At 41.2% G+C, this 16,044-nt stretch overlaps 2 protein-coding genes across 3 annotated transcripts; one reads left to right on the forward strand and one right to left on the reverse strand.

Moving 5' to 3' along the window:
- Positions 1 to 2,013: 2,013 nt before the first annotated feature.
- On the reverse strand, positions 2,014 to 10,118 carry fez2a (fasciculation and elongation protein zeta 2a). Of its 2 annotated transcripts, XM_073485724.1 has the most exons (9): positions 9,668 to 10,118; positions 7,374 to 7,482; positions 7,092 to 7,208; positions 6,806 to 6,938; positions 5,009 to 5,265; positions 4,524 to 4,599; positions 4,376 to 4,441; positions 3,494 to 3,519; positions 2,014 to 3,027 (listed from the first exon to the last, which is right to left on the reverse strand). In XM_073485724.1, exons 1-8 carry the CDS (start codon positions 10,003 to 10,005, stop codon positions 3,509 to 3,511), a joined length of 1,107 nt encoding a protein of 368 aa, XP_073341825.1. In that variant the 5' UTR covers positions 10,006 to 10,118; the 3' UTR covers positions 2,014 to 3,027; positions 3,494 to 3,508. The 2 variants fall into 2 exon arrangements, with proteins under 2 accessions (XP_073341825.1, XP_073341824.1); XM_073485723.1 differs by lacking the exon at positions 3,494 to 3,519.
- A 1,172-nt stretch (positions 10,119 to 11,290) lies between these two features.
- ubxn11 (UBX domain protein 11) lies at positions 11,291 to 15,133 on the forward strand. Its single transcript, XM_073485443.1, has 14 exons — positions 11,291 to 11,361; positions 11,456 to 11,496; positions 12,137 to 12,253; positions 12,424 to 12,524; positions 12,605 to 12,656; positions 12,736 to 12,815; positions 12,900 to 13,005; positions 13,101 to 13,306; positions 13,381 to 13,458; positions 13,533 to 13,644; positions 13,701 to 13,807; positions 13,914 to 13,987; positions 14,723 to 14,872; positions 14,959 to 15,133. Exons 1-14 carry the CDS (start codon positions 11,291 to 11,293, stop codon positions 15,131 to 15,133), a joined length of 1,470 nt encoding a protein of 489 aa, XP_073341544.1.
- Positions 15,134 to 16,044: the final 911 nt, after the last annotated feature.

Here is a 16,044-nt window from a genome sequence, read left to right on the forward strand (position 1 = left end):
TCTCCTAAACAACTCAAGTAGATGGGGACTAACCAAACAACCCAAAAAAAGTGGCTCCATACAGCTCGTCCAGCATAATCCAACACTCCCTGAGAGAAGCCCTGAGATCCCAAATTGATTTAAAAATACGTTATTTACACTCTTGATGACAGCTTACACATAGCAACTACTGTACAGTGAAGATGTTGGTTTAAAAAGGGTGTAAATAACATCTTTTCAAATTCATTTGGGATCTTGGGGCTTCCTGAGACTTTGATTTCACCACATGAGTTGTTTAGGAGAACGCTGCAACACTGTTTTGCTGTGAAGCTCCAGAAATGCTTTGTGGACTACGGAACTTCACCCGACTTTCCTTCGGCATTGGGGTGAGCAGATAATGACTGAATTTTTATTTTTGGGTGAACTGTTCCTTTAATCATTCAGTTTATCACAAACATTCACCACATTTGGAGATTCGTGGTTTTCACTGAGTGGGAAGGGTATGAAATATTGTAACCTGAAGAGTAACTGGTAACTAAAGTTGTCAGACAAATGTAATGGAGTAAAAGTAAAACATTTAAAATGGAAACATCAAATTTGCACTTAATTGCAGTTCTTCAGTGAATGTACTTAGTTACAGTCCACCACTGTGTGTTGTTTCCTATTTATTACACAAACAGAATTTGAATAACTTACCTTTATCTCCTCTCTGCATCTGTCTGTGCCTTTATAACAACAAATAAACTACTAACAGTTTCCAAAGAGGCTTTTAAAGCTAATTGAACTGTGGCTTCCGATGAGGGCTCCAGCAGGCCAGAGGTTGGATGTTTGGGGTTTGTCAAACAGCCCACATCTGGATCTCCTCAGCAAGCTGGACGGGGTGCTGTTGACACGTGGCAGAGACTTATATAATGAAGAAATATTGTTGTGATTTTGGTATTTGTGTATGTTTCACTAGAGTTTCCTCTGCCAGCAATGAAGGAGCATTTCACCGTCTGAAAACACGTAAACCTCGCATCATAACGACACGTTAAAGTGGCGCAGAAACAAAACATCAGCAAATACACTTAAAACTCAAATTCTATGTAAGTAGTTGGACAATAAGATGTGTTATATTCAAAGACAAACAGTTTGATGACAAAGAGAGAGTTATTATATTGTTTTCATTAATAAGCAAATTCAATCCCCAGATCTTTCCAGTGTAAACACTGTCTCCTCTGTATATTGTCTCTTGTAATAAATTAAATATTTTGGGAGTGTACCACAGTGGAAATTTCTTCAGTTTTTCTGGCGTACTATAAATGTTCATCCCTCCCTTCTCTTCATTATGCATCAGGCCTTAATACAACTGGATTCAAACCTCTGGGGAAAACTTGGTGCTTCCTACTGTTCAAGGTGCAATATGTAAGAATTGGACACTCGTCAAAGGTCACTCCGAACAAATGGCTGGCAGCATATCAGCAGAGTAACCGCTAACTGTAGCAGCTAGTTAGCTCAGTTAGCCAGTTACCCAGACTGGGAGCACAGAGTGGCTACCTGGTTAGCATGCTAACATCTGTAGATATCGCAGAACACACAAAACATAAATGTTTCTGACACAGCGTTAAACCTGTTATTTCTCCCCATGCTGTTGTCATTTTGGGCAATTTTTCAATGATTTAAACCAACATTGTTACATATTGCACCTTTACCTCGGAGTATATGAAAATACTACTGTTAGCATCAGTTAGCAGTTACTCTGGTGACATGCTGCCCCCTATTTATTTCAAGTATGAATTTGATGGGTGGCCAATTCTTACATATTGCACCTTTAATTCTTATTTTGCACTTGTATGTGATTAATATTCCTGTTAAGAGGCATTGATTGTGCGTATTTGTGTTGGTGATGTTGTCTAATTGTCCTTTGTCTGTTTATTGTTTGCATTATTAAATTGATAACATATATTGAGACACAGCAGGTGTGGTTTTGTCAATGTATTTGAAATAAAATATTTACAAAATAAATTAACAGTGAAGCAGGTTCTGTAAGTTTTCCAGCAGTTTTGACATTCATTCATTGAAAATAAGTCATTTATAATGTACAAAAGTTCAGGCAAAGGCAGCTTGTTCATGTACAAGAATACATAGAGAATAATAACCCATTCGTGGTGTCCGCTGCCCTGAGCGCGGCAGGCACGTCGACGCTCCAGTCTCTGATTCAGAGCTGCAGTCAGCGTCGCGAAAGTACAGACAGTGCATGGGTCACGATTCAGTGGTCACTCAAATGCATAGTTAGTTAATTAATTGATTTCAGTCCTGACTTCATCATCTCAACGATCAACACGTCATCTTCCAGAGAATAATAATAATGATAATGTTTGTATTGTTCTGCTGCTACATGGAAGGCTGAGTTGAATCATATGATGGTTTTGCACTTAGATTTTGTTGATGCACAAGTTAACTAACTCAAGTATTTGTTATTATGACATATGTGTCTATGTATCTGTATCCTGCACTTCTCTCTCTGTCTCTCGTGCTGCTGCGACACTCATTGATTTCCTCCTGGGGATCAATAAACTGTTATTTCAGTCTTCTGTTTCTGCTTTACAGTCTCGATGCTCTCTTGTTTATAACTCTTCAGTGTTCAACGTGCTTTGTGCATCTGTTCATTGCTCAGTGGATATAGTTGACAAAGCCCTTTGCATTGTAGCTCTGCTCTTAAGCCCAACAGCGCGGCTGCTATGCTGGTATATCTATCTGGGTATATTTCTTGTATAAGTTACCATTTTTCGGATACTCTTTCACAGTGCGAGACAATAAAAAACGGAGAAAAGAAGTCAAAATTCACAGGAACACACAAGATTTGCAAAATCACAATGCTCAACACAAAGTAAATAAACAAAATCAAGAGAAGGATAAAAGAAAAGACACATTTTGACATAAAAACTTGCAGGAATAAATTAAGTGTGCTTCATGTCTGCCAAAAAAACACAATGACTCCTCTTCTTCTTCTTTCTGAAGCCTCTGCAGTGTCAGGCACCGTCTCCCTGATCTACGTTGGGCAAAGCACTGCAAAAACACAAGAGATTAATATTAGCGAGCAATAAGTGATTAGAGATGAAGATTCAGCATGAGGGGATCAGTACAAATTACAAAGCAGGAGATAAAGAAGAGGAAAAACATGGGGAAAGTCATTTTTATGCACACCGGTTAGTGCTACGATAAATACGTGAAGAACTCGAACCTATTTGTGAGGTAGGGTGGGTAACAGTGCTAACTAATAATCATCAAACTGTGTCTTTAATGTTAACTAGAGGGTGAACAGAGCTTTAAGGTGTGTGTCAGCGAGTCACTGACAGTGAAAGGGATGAACCATGCTGCAGCCAGTCACCAAGTGGGAAAGTGGGGGTAGTTAAAAGGAGAAACATCAGACGGGTCAGACGGCACTACAGTTCGGTGGTAGTTGGGGGGGGCGCTCTCCCAGTGTGAGCTGAACACCACAACAGTGCACATCACATGTGAACGTGTCACAAACCTCTCCATCCGTCGCTCACACCAGAGCTAATGCAGCAATCGATTAGATCGTAAGAAGCAGAGAAAGAAAGGATGAAAACAGAACATGTGTGAAAGGAGGGACAACAAAGAGAGAGTGAAAGGAGGCAGTGAAGGACTACACTGCTTCTTTGATGTAGAGTGTACGTACAGTATTTTATTGTCTCCAGCTGATTCCAGTACAGTGTGAAAGCCAATTTGCAGTTTAAACTGGCTTGACGTGGACTAATTGTGTCTACATTTGCACTCACTGCTGCACTGTAATGAATGACACCCAGACACAGAAACATTTGACTCCTTGCAGTCAGCTGGCAGACATTTTAGTTTACTTTCTACATAATGAATAGTTGTTCTCTGTTTATCATTTACAAATGATTTTCCAACAATGCAACATGTAAAAAATTATGCTTTGTGGCAGCCAACTGTCAAAATTCTTGTTTCGTTGTGTCCTTCAACGCTCCAGCATGAGCAGAACCTGCTCTCAACAAAAATGTAACTTCACAAAAAAATTATTTTTCTGTAAGATTTAATAATGAAATGAAACCAATGACTGAGATGCAGGAAAATACAGTCTCAACAACTACTAAGCTAGATATGCTAAGATGATTTATAGTAAATTTCTACCCAGAACTTTTAGTCCCCTGAACTACTTTTCAAGGAACTAAAAGGTTCCTTTGGTCCGTTGTCCGTCTGTGTTTCCACTGCAGTCTACAGACCGGAACATCACATGTAAAACCACTGTTACCAGCGCAGCCACAATCGATCAGTCATTGATCCTTTAGTTTGTGTGAAACATGATTGACAGTGCAGACACAGACAACACATCATGTCACAGACTTCTATGAAACAAACGAGGAAAGCTCACCTTTGAGAATGTAATCTGTTAAGAGACTGGGCACCTTGTCACTGTCGTCTCTCATAGCCTGAAGAACTGCAAGGCAGCAGATACAGACGAGTGAATGGATCAGTCACAGCCACTATAACTCAAGTACTGTTAGTATGAAGACACTTACTCTTAGTGAGGATCTGGAGGTCCTCGAGCGAAGGAGGATATCCTTTTTTCTCATACGGGATGACTGTGGTCAAATACTGTAAAACAGAGACAAAGACGGGGGATAAAGGTGCTGCGGTGGGTGTTTCTGTGGGATAACATTCCTGACAAAGTGCATATTTTCAGTCCAGAAAACAGGAAGAAGAAGTTGAGCAGAAATAGAAAGTAACCTGTCGTTCACTGCACCCGCTCCCAAAAGTGTGGCGGAAGCTGTTCTGAATGACAGAGGACAGTCCCTCCATGCTGAAGCGCTGGGAGGAAGGAAGTCAAGTAGAGAAACAAGAGATGAAAAGATGGGAAGAGACTTCAGGAGAATACAGTTTGTTGGAAAATAAAACAAGAAATGCAGTGAGAAATGCAGCAAACAGTAGAAAAAAAGAAAGCTCTGAAGGCATCAACACATCACCAGGGTGGTAATGTTGAAATCTGAAGGAATAAAACACTCACTGATCCGAGCGATTTCTCCTGCGACACCCCGGCACCGCCTTTGAGCTTCTTCTTCTTTTTCAGCAGCTCCCGGTGCTCCTTTTGTCTGTTTTGTACGTCGATGAGCGCCGAGATGAAGCTGTTCTTCACCTCTTTCTCAAAGTCCAGCTCATCTCTGAGAGCCAGCTGCTGCACCAGCTCCTCCGAGAACCTCCTGATGTTCGTCTCCGTCTCCTCCAGACGCTCATTCAGCTCTGCGACGGTCAGTGTCCGCACCCCTGGACACATACAGAGACACAAAAACACAGCTGATTTGAATCTGAAGTGCAGGAATGATATTATATATCATACACTACAGCTTTATGTAGCACATTATCAATTTTCTCGACGACTTAAAAGTGTGTCTCCAGAATTGGAAGATAGAAAAATATTTGTGTAAGGGAACTGATAACATTAAAGGATGAGTCTGTCATTATTTTTAGATTTTTCTTATTGTTGACAAATCCCATGAGATGACCAAAACCCACGTTAATCTTTTAAAAAATTGCTCGACCTCGTCTGTGGCTCTCAGTCCTAAGCCCATCGATTCCTGCTGAAGACGTGAATCTTAAAACACTGGTCATAAATATTTAGTAAAAAGTCTGAGTCACTTCCTCAATCGGCTGGGCATTGTAGTAGTTTTTAGCAAATGTTACACAAAGAGAAGTAAATAATATGTTTATTGGGGACTGTTTTCAGCTGCAGATTTATACACAGCAGGAAGGTGTGTGTGGGATTGAATCAAAATAAATTATAGTGCCCACGAAGTTCATTACCTGTAGTTTGTGCACACCTAAAGGTAAGAAAGGCTGAGATGTAGTAGACAAAGACGGGTGGTTTCATATCCCACACCTCTAATAAGATGGTGTTGTCTTCCTCTGAAACTGTGACAACATGCTTGGCTCTCTAGTCTACTCTGCTTCGCTCTATGTCATGAGAATAACAACAGCGTGCTGTGACTGTTGCTCTTCTTCTACTAATGAAACTTTTTCTTCTTCTCTGTGTTTTTTTACTGGCTGGCCGCAAACCAACTTTAAAGAGACTGTATCGGAGTATGTAGATGCTGCACTTGTGAAGTCGATGAAAGAAATTTGGCGACGTATTATCAGCCCTATTTATTGACTATGATTTCATTATATCCGATAGTTTATAACATCACGATATATTACTGATTACAGCTGTAAAATAACCTTCCATTGGGAATTAGACAAACTACCTCAGTGTCCTCTTTTAAAGTCATTTTTTATATATTTTCTTCATAATTATTGACTGCACTGAACTTGTTTTAATTTGTAATGTTGCTCTGTATTTTCTAATTTGATAGCTGTAAACTTGTGTTTGAAAAGTGCTATATAAATAACATTAATAGTCATTATTGGTCCAACATTAAAGCAACATTAAGTAGAAATTGTCATTTTGTGTGATTTGTCGCCCCCCACAGTTTCTGAGTGCAACACCACTGTCGTAAACACAAATCCCAGCTCTGTAACAGTTTGTCAGATGTTATGTAGGTGCTGACTACGAACAAAGGTCATTATGTCATACCAATGTTATGTGTTGAAAACTTGTATGTTGAAGTAAACACGTATGTAACGCTGTGATCCGACCCTCTCACTGAAGCTGCATAGTGCAGAAACAAGTGATGGGGGGCAGAGTGGCTGAGACAGAGACACCATTCACCCTGTTACAAGACACTGAACCATCAAAATGACTTTTGAAGCTGCTATTTTAAGGTGAAAAAGTTACATAATGTTGCTTTCCCAATTGGCAGACACTCACTCCTCTCAAAGCTGGGGCTGCTGGTGGCCCGTTGGACGTCCAGTGAGATCATCGACAGGTCCGACTGAGAGGGGTTGTGCTTTGCCTCCACATCAGGAGAGTCCTGCATCATCTCCTCTATCTCCTCGATAACCTGCACGGAGCACAGACCCACATCAGAGAGAGAGGCAGCACTCAACAGAACCTCAGCTATTGAATCCGTGTGGGAGCCACAGATGGACTTTAGCCTTGTTCAGCTGCTGCTTTGCATTTCTAGGCCTACACCGGAGCTTTACATGTAACTTACCTGCTCTGCTGTGAAAAGCGGCTCGTCGGCGAGGCAGGAGACGATGATGGAGTGCATGTCCAGCTGCTCCCTCAGCTCCTCATCGTCCGACAGCTCCACCGTGACATCACTCTTCCTCTGGACAGGAGCAGGACAGGGGGAGGGAATTTAATCAAGGGCTAAACCCTGGCACAATGAATATTTGAGATTTGTGAGATGAACGGAAACGAGAGATTTAGGAAGGGGGGGAGGGTGGAGGAGAAAGTGGGACAGAGATTAGATGGGAGGGGCAGGATCACTCACAGGCTTCTCCTGCAGGTTGAATGTGGGTGTGTGGAGGGAGCGTGTTCGTGACTGTTTCCAGTCCACTGGCATCACACGCCCGTAGTTACTGGTCAGAGCGTTCCAGATCCTGTGGAGGAAAGAGATAAATTAAGTCCAACAGAACCCTCAGAGATCAGAACATTTAAGAAAGCCCTGATGATGTAATCTCAGGATTCTTAGCTCGGTTTGGAAAGTACAAATCAATAACATCAATGGGAAGAGTGAAAGGTCTGTCATACGCCGAGTATGAGCATATCAGACTGTTCTTTTAGTGCTGTAACCCTTTAAATACAACAGTTTATGAAAAACAAACCCACATTTGTAGCAAAGACACTGATGGAGACCGTATGCAAAATACAAGGACACCACAGAAATACTTTTAAACATTATTTCCATGTCACAATCTGATTACACAGTTTTTATGCAGAGGTTGGAAGTTTAATCCCCAACAGAGCTGATCAAGTTGAAAATGCCAGAGATGATGACATCTGAAGGCGTCACGAGAACCCAAAGCTGCAGCACGCTACCTCCTCATATTTGCCGATACTGTTGACTCGTTCACTCTGATACACCCTGTCCTTAAACACATTGTGTGTCTTTGATTTGGAAATGTGCTATTACACTTGAAAAATTATTTTTCATCAATACACAAGTCCCACAGAGCCCCTTTAATAAGACTTTGTTTTATTAATGTACTTGTTGTGATTTATTTAATTTTATTTGAACTTATGCAAAAAAATAGATGGAAAATGTACATGTAATGTCCACTGTTTTAGGCAAATGTGTTTTTTTAGTTGTATCAGTTTTAAAGGGGCACTATGTAGTATATGAGAAGAAACTCAAACTCATATTTTTAATATTTACAATATTAAAGAGGTAATAATACAAACAGTTTCTTTCCATAACTGAATAAACAAGCTGTTCTCAGAGGAAAATAAGGTCCCCAGAACACTGTTTGAAGCTAGAAAGGTGGCAGGGTCCGCCACATATACTGTAAACAAAGTTTTAAGGTCTGTTTGTTTATTCATTCATGAAAACAAAGAGAGTTTGTTTATTTAGTTTGTTTAGGCATAAAAGTCAGTCAGTGAAGATTTTTCTCTTCTGATTAAAATGTATTCCTCAAAACCGCACCTTTAAGTAACAACAACAACATTATATTTACACATCTGACCTGATACTGACTGACAGCCATAACTAAAGCAGGATGATATTGCATTGAAATTATTTAGGGCTCCAACTAACAGTTATTGTCACCGTCAATTAATCTGCCTTCTTATTTTCCAAAGAACTGTGACACTCGTTTGTTGTGTTGTTGTTGTGTTGTGTTTGTTCTGTCCAATTAACGGTTCAAAACCAACAGATTCAAACATGAAAATCGACAAATCCTCACATTTAAGAGGCTTCAACCAGGAAATGTTTGGTGTTTTTTAGAATAACAATATTCATGACTATTAGATATAATATAAAACTAACAAACATATGGGTCTACATTCATTGTGATCCTAGAAGTGCCAGTTTTAAAGGTTCACTATGTAGTTTTGGGGAAGACATTTTAATCAGAAGACAAAAATCTTCATTGACTGATGTTTTTTATGCTTACACAAACTAAATAAACAAACTCTCTTCATTTTCATGACTGAATAAACTAAATAAACAATCTGACCTTAAAGGACAACACAGTTTCATACTGTTTTACGTTGTTTATATGTGGCGGACCCTGCCACCTTTCTAACAGTGTTTTCCTCTGAGAACAGCTTGTTTATTCAGTTATGGAAAAGGTTTGTATTATTATTCATCACTGATATTGTAAATGTTAAAATTCTGAGTTTGGAGAACTCTTTCTACATAGTGCCCCTTTAAATATCGGCTGTGAAAAACAAAAATATGAGTCATGGTCCTCTTCATATCGGCTAATATCTGTTTTTAGAGATCGTTTCGGGCCATATACCGATACTAGACCGATATCAGAGCACCCTGTTCGGTTAAATCTGTAAATAATTTAGCAAACATTTCCGCAGTATGTGTCTTCAGTGGTAAAAGCAGTCCTGTGAGCTGAGTTTTGATGAGGAAAGATGGTGGCAGACAGTGTGTGGCTGTCACTGTAGCCCCATCAAACACACAATGTAACCCCTCTCTCATGAACGCTGGCTTCCTGAAATAGGAAATTAAAACACAACACAGCTGATACATGCCTTTTTATGCATACACAATGTAAACTCCACATAGCCTCCAGACAGCTAGCCTGGGGCCAGGCCGGACACACAAACACTCACTCGTCTCTGTCCAGCAGCGACTCCTCGGTGATCTCACTCACGGGAGCGATGCTGTCCGTCCTGGCGTCAAAATTTCGGAAGCACGCGGATAACTTCTCGTCGAAATCGTTCACCAGGTCCTCCATGGACCTGAAAGCACCGGCGTCCCCCGGGGAGAAGCTGCTGTCGTACAGCTCGGGGATATCCTCATCCTCGTCCGGGAGGAGCTGCGGCGCCGCTGCCGCTTCCCCCGCGGCGGACACACGGCCTTTCTGCGGCAGCAGCCTCTGGTCTGAAACCATGCTCAGCTCACCCAGAACCGGCCAGTCGTCGTCGAAATGTGCGATGGGTGCAGCCATAGCCCGGACCAGCCTAGTAGCCCCGGGTTAGTGATGGATGTGTAGCGGGACCGGCAGGCCTCAGCATCCTCTCTGAATGCCCGCTCACTTCCCACACGGAGAGGCGCTGAGCCGGACAGTGTGGCTGCACCGCCGGCCGACTAGTGGCGGCACCGACTGACTGGATCATCCACTGTGTCTGAAGCAGAGCGTCGTGAAGGCTCGGTGACAGATTGTTACAATGTAGAAGAGTGTGATATCAATATAATTTATCAAAAGTAATAACAAAAAAAAGGAAAAACATACAGCCTTATTTATTTCATCAGCTGGTCCCATTAAAAGACACATTTTGTGAGGAGCTCTGCTTGTTTTTGTTTATTTACTGAGGGCAAAATAAATATAAATAAATACATCTCATGACATAAAAAAAAGCAAAAAAGTTTATAACAGCAGCTACACTCATGACAAGCGTGTGACATAGAGACACACGCACACACACACACACACACACACACACACGCACACACAAACACACACACACACACACAAACAGCGCCCTCCTGTGGTTGAAACAGGAACCGTCCCGCCATCATTTCACATTTCAACGGCTCCCTCTGCGTTGCTACTGGCAACAGACTCCAAACAAACTGAAGGAAACACAGGAGAGCCCTCTGAAGAGACTCATCTGAACAGGACTCATCTGAACAGGACTCATCTGAACAGGCTCCTCTGAACAGACTCATCTGAACAGACTCCTCTGAACAGGCTCCTCTGAACAGGACTCATCTGAACAGGACTCATCTGAACAGGCTCCTCTGAACAGACTCATCTGAACAGACTCCTCTGAACAGGCTCCTCTGAACAGGCTCCTCTGAACAGGACTCATCTGAACAGACTCCTCTGAACAGGACTCATCTGAACAGACTCATCTGAACAGGACTCATCTGAACAGACTCATCTGAACAGACCTCATCTGAACAGGACTCATCTGAACAGACTCATCTGAACAGACTCATCTGAACAGACTCCTCTGAACAGGACTCATCTGAACAGACTCATCTGAACAGACCTCATCTGAACAGGACTCATCTGAACAGACTCCTCTGAACAGGACTCATCTGAACAGGACTCATCTGAACAGGACTCATCTGAACAGGCTCCTCTGAACAGACTCATCTGAACAGGCTCCTCTGAACAGGACTCCTCTGAACAGACTCCTCTGAACAGGACTCCTCTGAACAGACTCCTCTGAACAGACTCCTCTGAACAAGTGTGTGACATTCAGCTGCAGCAGTTTTCAGGTAAAATGAGTTCACCTTTGTCGATGCTGAAGAAAACCAGACGTGCCCCCCTGCAGGACCCTCTGAGTGAACAGGGGTAGGTCACACACTGCATGGACATATACAGGTGCTAACTTCACTGCTCAGGGAACAGACAGTATGAGCTGTATTAACCTGTGTTTGACCTGCAGGGGCAGACAGAAGGTGCCTTTCAGGAGGGATCTGTTAAAAGGTATGTTGTTAGTCTGCGTTAATTTAAAAATGTTTCATTGATCATTCACTTACAGCAGATCAAAAACAGGGGAAATAAGTGATTGAATGACAAATAAAAATGAAACAAGGCAAAGCTGAAACAGAATGATAAAAAAAATCACATTGAAATAGTACTAATAAAGACTATATGCACTCCATCTCCCTTATATATAGATATAAGCAATAAGGACAGTTGCACAGGATAATTGCACCCATAAACTGTGATAAAGAAGTCATGTACTAAAGAAATTATATAAATATAAATGTAAATGTACACAGACATTGAATTGTACAGGATAGTTGCATGGTGTAAATATGAAGAATATGTATGTTTATATACTCTTTATATAAGAATAATAGTATATAATTAAAAGTGTAATCAGGGACTTGAAGTATCAAAAGTCAAATTTGTAACATGGCCTGTTGTTGTTGTGACTGTTTTGCTATTACATATTATATCATTAGATTATGATCATCACTGCATTCATGTGTAAAGCATGTTTACTGTTACTGTTTAGCTGATTTTTTTACTATAAATATCAAACTGCTCCTCCTAACAGGTAAAATATGAATATGACCCTCTTTCAATCCCCTTTTTTTTGTGTGTTTTTTGTTTTCAGAATTTCAGGCAGGATTGGCTGATAATGATGAATCCTCTGATCCAAATCCTCCTCTGACCTCTCACACTGCAGCTAACTATGCCTCCACTTCAAAGTCAAACACCTCATTAAAGAAAGGTATAATTAGTACAATGTTTTTTTTTTTTATTTCAAAGCCAAGTTTACCTGCTTTTATTTATTGTAAAACAAACCTAAATCATGTGGTAGGTATTGATTTGTACTTACCTACTCTATCAACATACTGCATATATTTATAAGAGTGCGACGGATGCTTTCACGTACTTCAGGTGTTCCACCGAGCGACTTTGAGCTCATGTCTGCGATGATGCAGCGGGTGACCCTGCTGGAGAAAACAGTGAGGAGCCAAGCGCGGGAGATCGAGCGCAAGGTGAACATGCAACTCCTCCAGACGAGCAGAAAACCCGCCTTTCAAACATGTTGAACTCTCACTTTACATTTTCTTTTAAGGATAAAAGGATTTCAGCTTTGGAAGAAAAACAAAGGCCTCTGAACGAATCAGGTAACAGACCTGAGTTGTATATGTCTTATATCTCTGATGAAAGGGTTTGATTGTGGCTACATTTCCTGTGTTGGTTTAGAGAGCACACATGAGCTGAGCGACAGAGACGATCTTGAAAGAAGGTGCCAAAAACTGCAGAATCAAGTGTGTGAAATGGAGGTAGGTTGATCAAATTAAACATTCATGTGTTTATATTGTGATTACACCACTCTGAATGCTGCTGATCACTACACTGTCTTGCAGAGCTTTCTGAGTGACTACGGTTTGATCTGGGTGGGAGATGGCGAGAGCAGTGACTCAGCTGAAAGCGATCAGCCACAGAGTGTAGAGAGAGGCCTTCTGCAGCCAGGTAGTTTTTATCTGCTGACCTCTTTATAGGCTTCTTCTTCTATCAAAAGGATTCCTAACATGCTGGTTATCTTCCCTGTACAGATGCCTCTGCAGTCAGGAGCTTCAGCATGAACTTTGACCTCGTGGTGCAGAGGATCAGGGAGCTGAACATCCTCACAGGGGACGGCGAGTGCTTCGTACGATCGACAGCCACGGGGGCACAGTTGGCAAAGAAGGATCCTATTCAACTGAGTCTCTACAGCAACGGGATCGTCATGTTTGATGGTCCTTTCCGCTCTTATCAGGAGAACAGCACCCAGGTTAGCTTACGAAAGTTGTACAAAATACTTCTGTTTTTCGGTGGTTTCAAACTCTCTTTCTTTGGTTTATGCAGCGGTGCATGCAAGATCTGATGGCTGGGTATTTTCCATCCGAGCTTCGAGAAAGATTCCCAGATGGCGTCCCTTTTGAGGTTTGTTTCTGTTTTTCTCCGAGCTGATGTGTAAATACGCGACTTATTGCTACTTGTTATAATATTTTATGCAGGTTCATGACAGGCGAGATGAGGAATTCATCTTCAGGCCACCGTGGGATAGGTTTCCTGGTGAAGGTCAGGCTGTTCGAGGGGAGAAAGGTGAATCTGGTCTGTCCTGCAAACATAAAACCAACACTCCTTACGTTGCATAGTCTTCATCGTCATTCTCATATGTTCTTCAGGCAAGAAGCTGAGTGTGGATCAGTTCCTCAACAGGTTACCAAAGGTGGTAGTACAGGCTGGTCGTGTGATTGATATCAGGGACTCACTGAGGGACGCCCTGCAGGTACGGACTCCTGTTTAGTAGATGATCATCACAGTGCACCGACCTTCCTGTCTGTACTTGTGTCTGATTCACTGAAGTAGGCTCATTATCTAACAACTTTCACTAGGGTTCATCTGATGCCCAGAGCAGCGACTCAGTGATCCTGATAGACACACCGGCACTGCAGGCCATGAAAGAGAGGTATTACACATTTTGTCATCCTTCATGTGAGCCTAAACTGACAAGTAGTTGACACACCAGTGGTGGTCAGCCATCACAAACTCATGTAATGGCTCACAAACTTTGTTAGAAGCTGGAACCAACTGTCAAATATATATATTATATACATATTTTTGAGGAAAAGAGATACTTTTACTGTGCATTGGTGGTGCCAATCAACTCCCATGATCCCACACTACTTACATCTTTTGTTTTGTTTTGAAAGATGGACCCCCAGTGGCAGAAATTACATATAGTGCATTTAAATCGTAGAAGATAAAGAGATAAAATATGTCAGGCTGAAATTACGATGCACCAATCTAAATATTTCAATGTGATCTAAAGGAAAATGTTGCATTTTGGGTTTAATAAGTCTCTCAGTGTAAGATACAAGATGCTCTGTACATGTGATGATGTAGAAATAATAATCAACCATGTAGAAGTTACAAGGAAAAACAGGGTTAAAAGGGGTTAAAGGAATTACTTGATTCACGAACACATGACATGATGTAAAGGCTGATTAAAAGGCTGATGTGACCGCAGCGGCTGATTGACGGGGATTACTGTATGCACTGGTCTGAAAAAATAGGGCAGGTCAACATGGAGAGCCAGCGCACAGAGCTTGTGATGTGGACCACGAGTCAGATCTGATGTAAAGGAGTCTCAGCCTCTGTTATTTTTAAAATATGAAGTGTGTTTAAATTCTCTACCTTACAGACTGCAGGCGATCAACACTGACCAGCCTGCGTCTGCCCGAGATGTTATCACACTCAAGGTGAAGTCAGAAGATGGGAATCATACTTTCATACTGAAAATGTGCCTCTTAGAAACAATCGGCCAGCTGCGACAGTATCTGGACACACACAGGTGAGACGATGTCCTCCTGCACTGTCAAAAAGTCTTTCTGTCTTTACAACATGTGACAACGGTTGATTGTATTTCTTGCATTACAGAGGTGGTGGTCTCCCCAGGTATGACATCATCAGCGTGTACCCACAGTGCTGCTACGATGACGACTGCCAGACGCTCCAATCATGTGGGCTCACGACTAACGCTACTCTGCTGCTGCGAATGAGGAAACATCACCCTCATCATTCACTGACTGAAGTTAATAAAAAAAAATCATAATGTAGCTATGCAGAACTTGTATGGGATTTTTTTTAAAGCAGCCTTTCTCACAGCAGACCTTTTCACTTGACGTAGCACCAAAAACATCTGTGTTACTAATAACATTTACGATGGCTGCACAGTGAGTCAGCATGCATCAGGACCATGAAACTGATGATTCTCATTAATATTATAAACATCTTCGCTTTCCCTTCTGTGGCATGTGGAGATGTCTCCACTGAGATACCCATAATACCAATCTAATACCACTGCTCTCTTTTCTTTTTTTCCAAATGTAAAAACTGTACACCTCGTGATGTGGAACTGGGACCATTACTTAACACAAGGACGGGGATTGTTTGGTGGTCCACTGTGACTGAATGAATGTAACCGATACTAGAAACATGTCATGACACTGACAAAAGAAACTGTGTTTTATGTGGCTCAATCATGACATTGTCAGTAAGGTAGAAAGTACCCAAAACTTATATATTAAAAATACAGATACCAGTGTTAAATATTACTTGGGTAAAAGTGAAAATCACCCATACAGATGGTTCTAAAGAAGAAGTCTTAAAGTATCTGATGTTTAATATTCACAAGTATCAAAAAGTAATTTTCTGGCAATAAACGGACTTCACTATCAAAAGTACGAGTAGAAGTAAATTACACATACATCTGGCTGGTTGCTTATCAATATCAGTTTGGTTTTTTTACTTGTTTGCCAATAAATACTTTTAAAAAGTGCTACTTTGGCTCTGATGCAGTATGCAATCTGCAAAGTAATGAGTAACTAGTATTATCATATAAATGTAGGAGAGTAAAAAGCACATTTGCCTCCAAAAGTATAAAATAGCAGAAAATGGAAATACTCAAAGTATCTCAAAATTGTATTGAAGTACAGTACTTCAGTAAATGTACTTAGTTACAGT

The sequence above is a fragment of the Pagrus major genome, chromosome 17 (assembly GCF_040436345.1).
Source record: "Pagrus major chromosome 17, Pma_NU_1.0".
In the NCBI taxonomy this organism is placed as follows: Eukaryota; Metazoa; Chordata; class Actinopteri; order Spariformes; family Sparidae; genus Pagrus; species Pagrus major.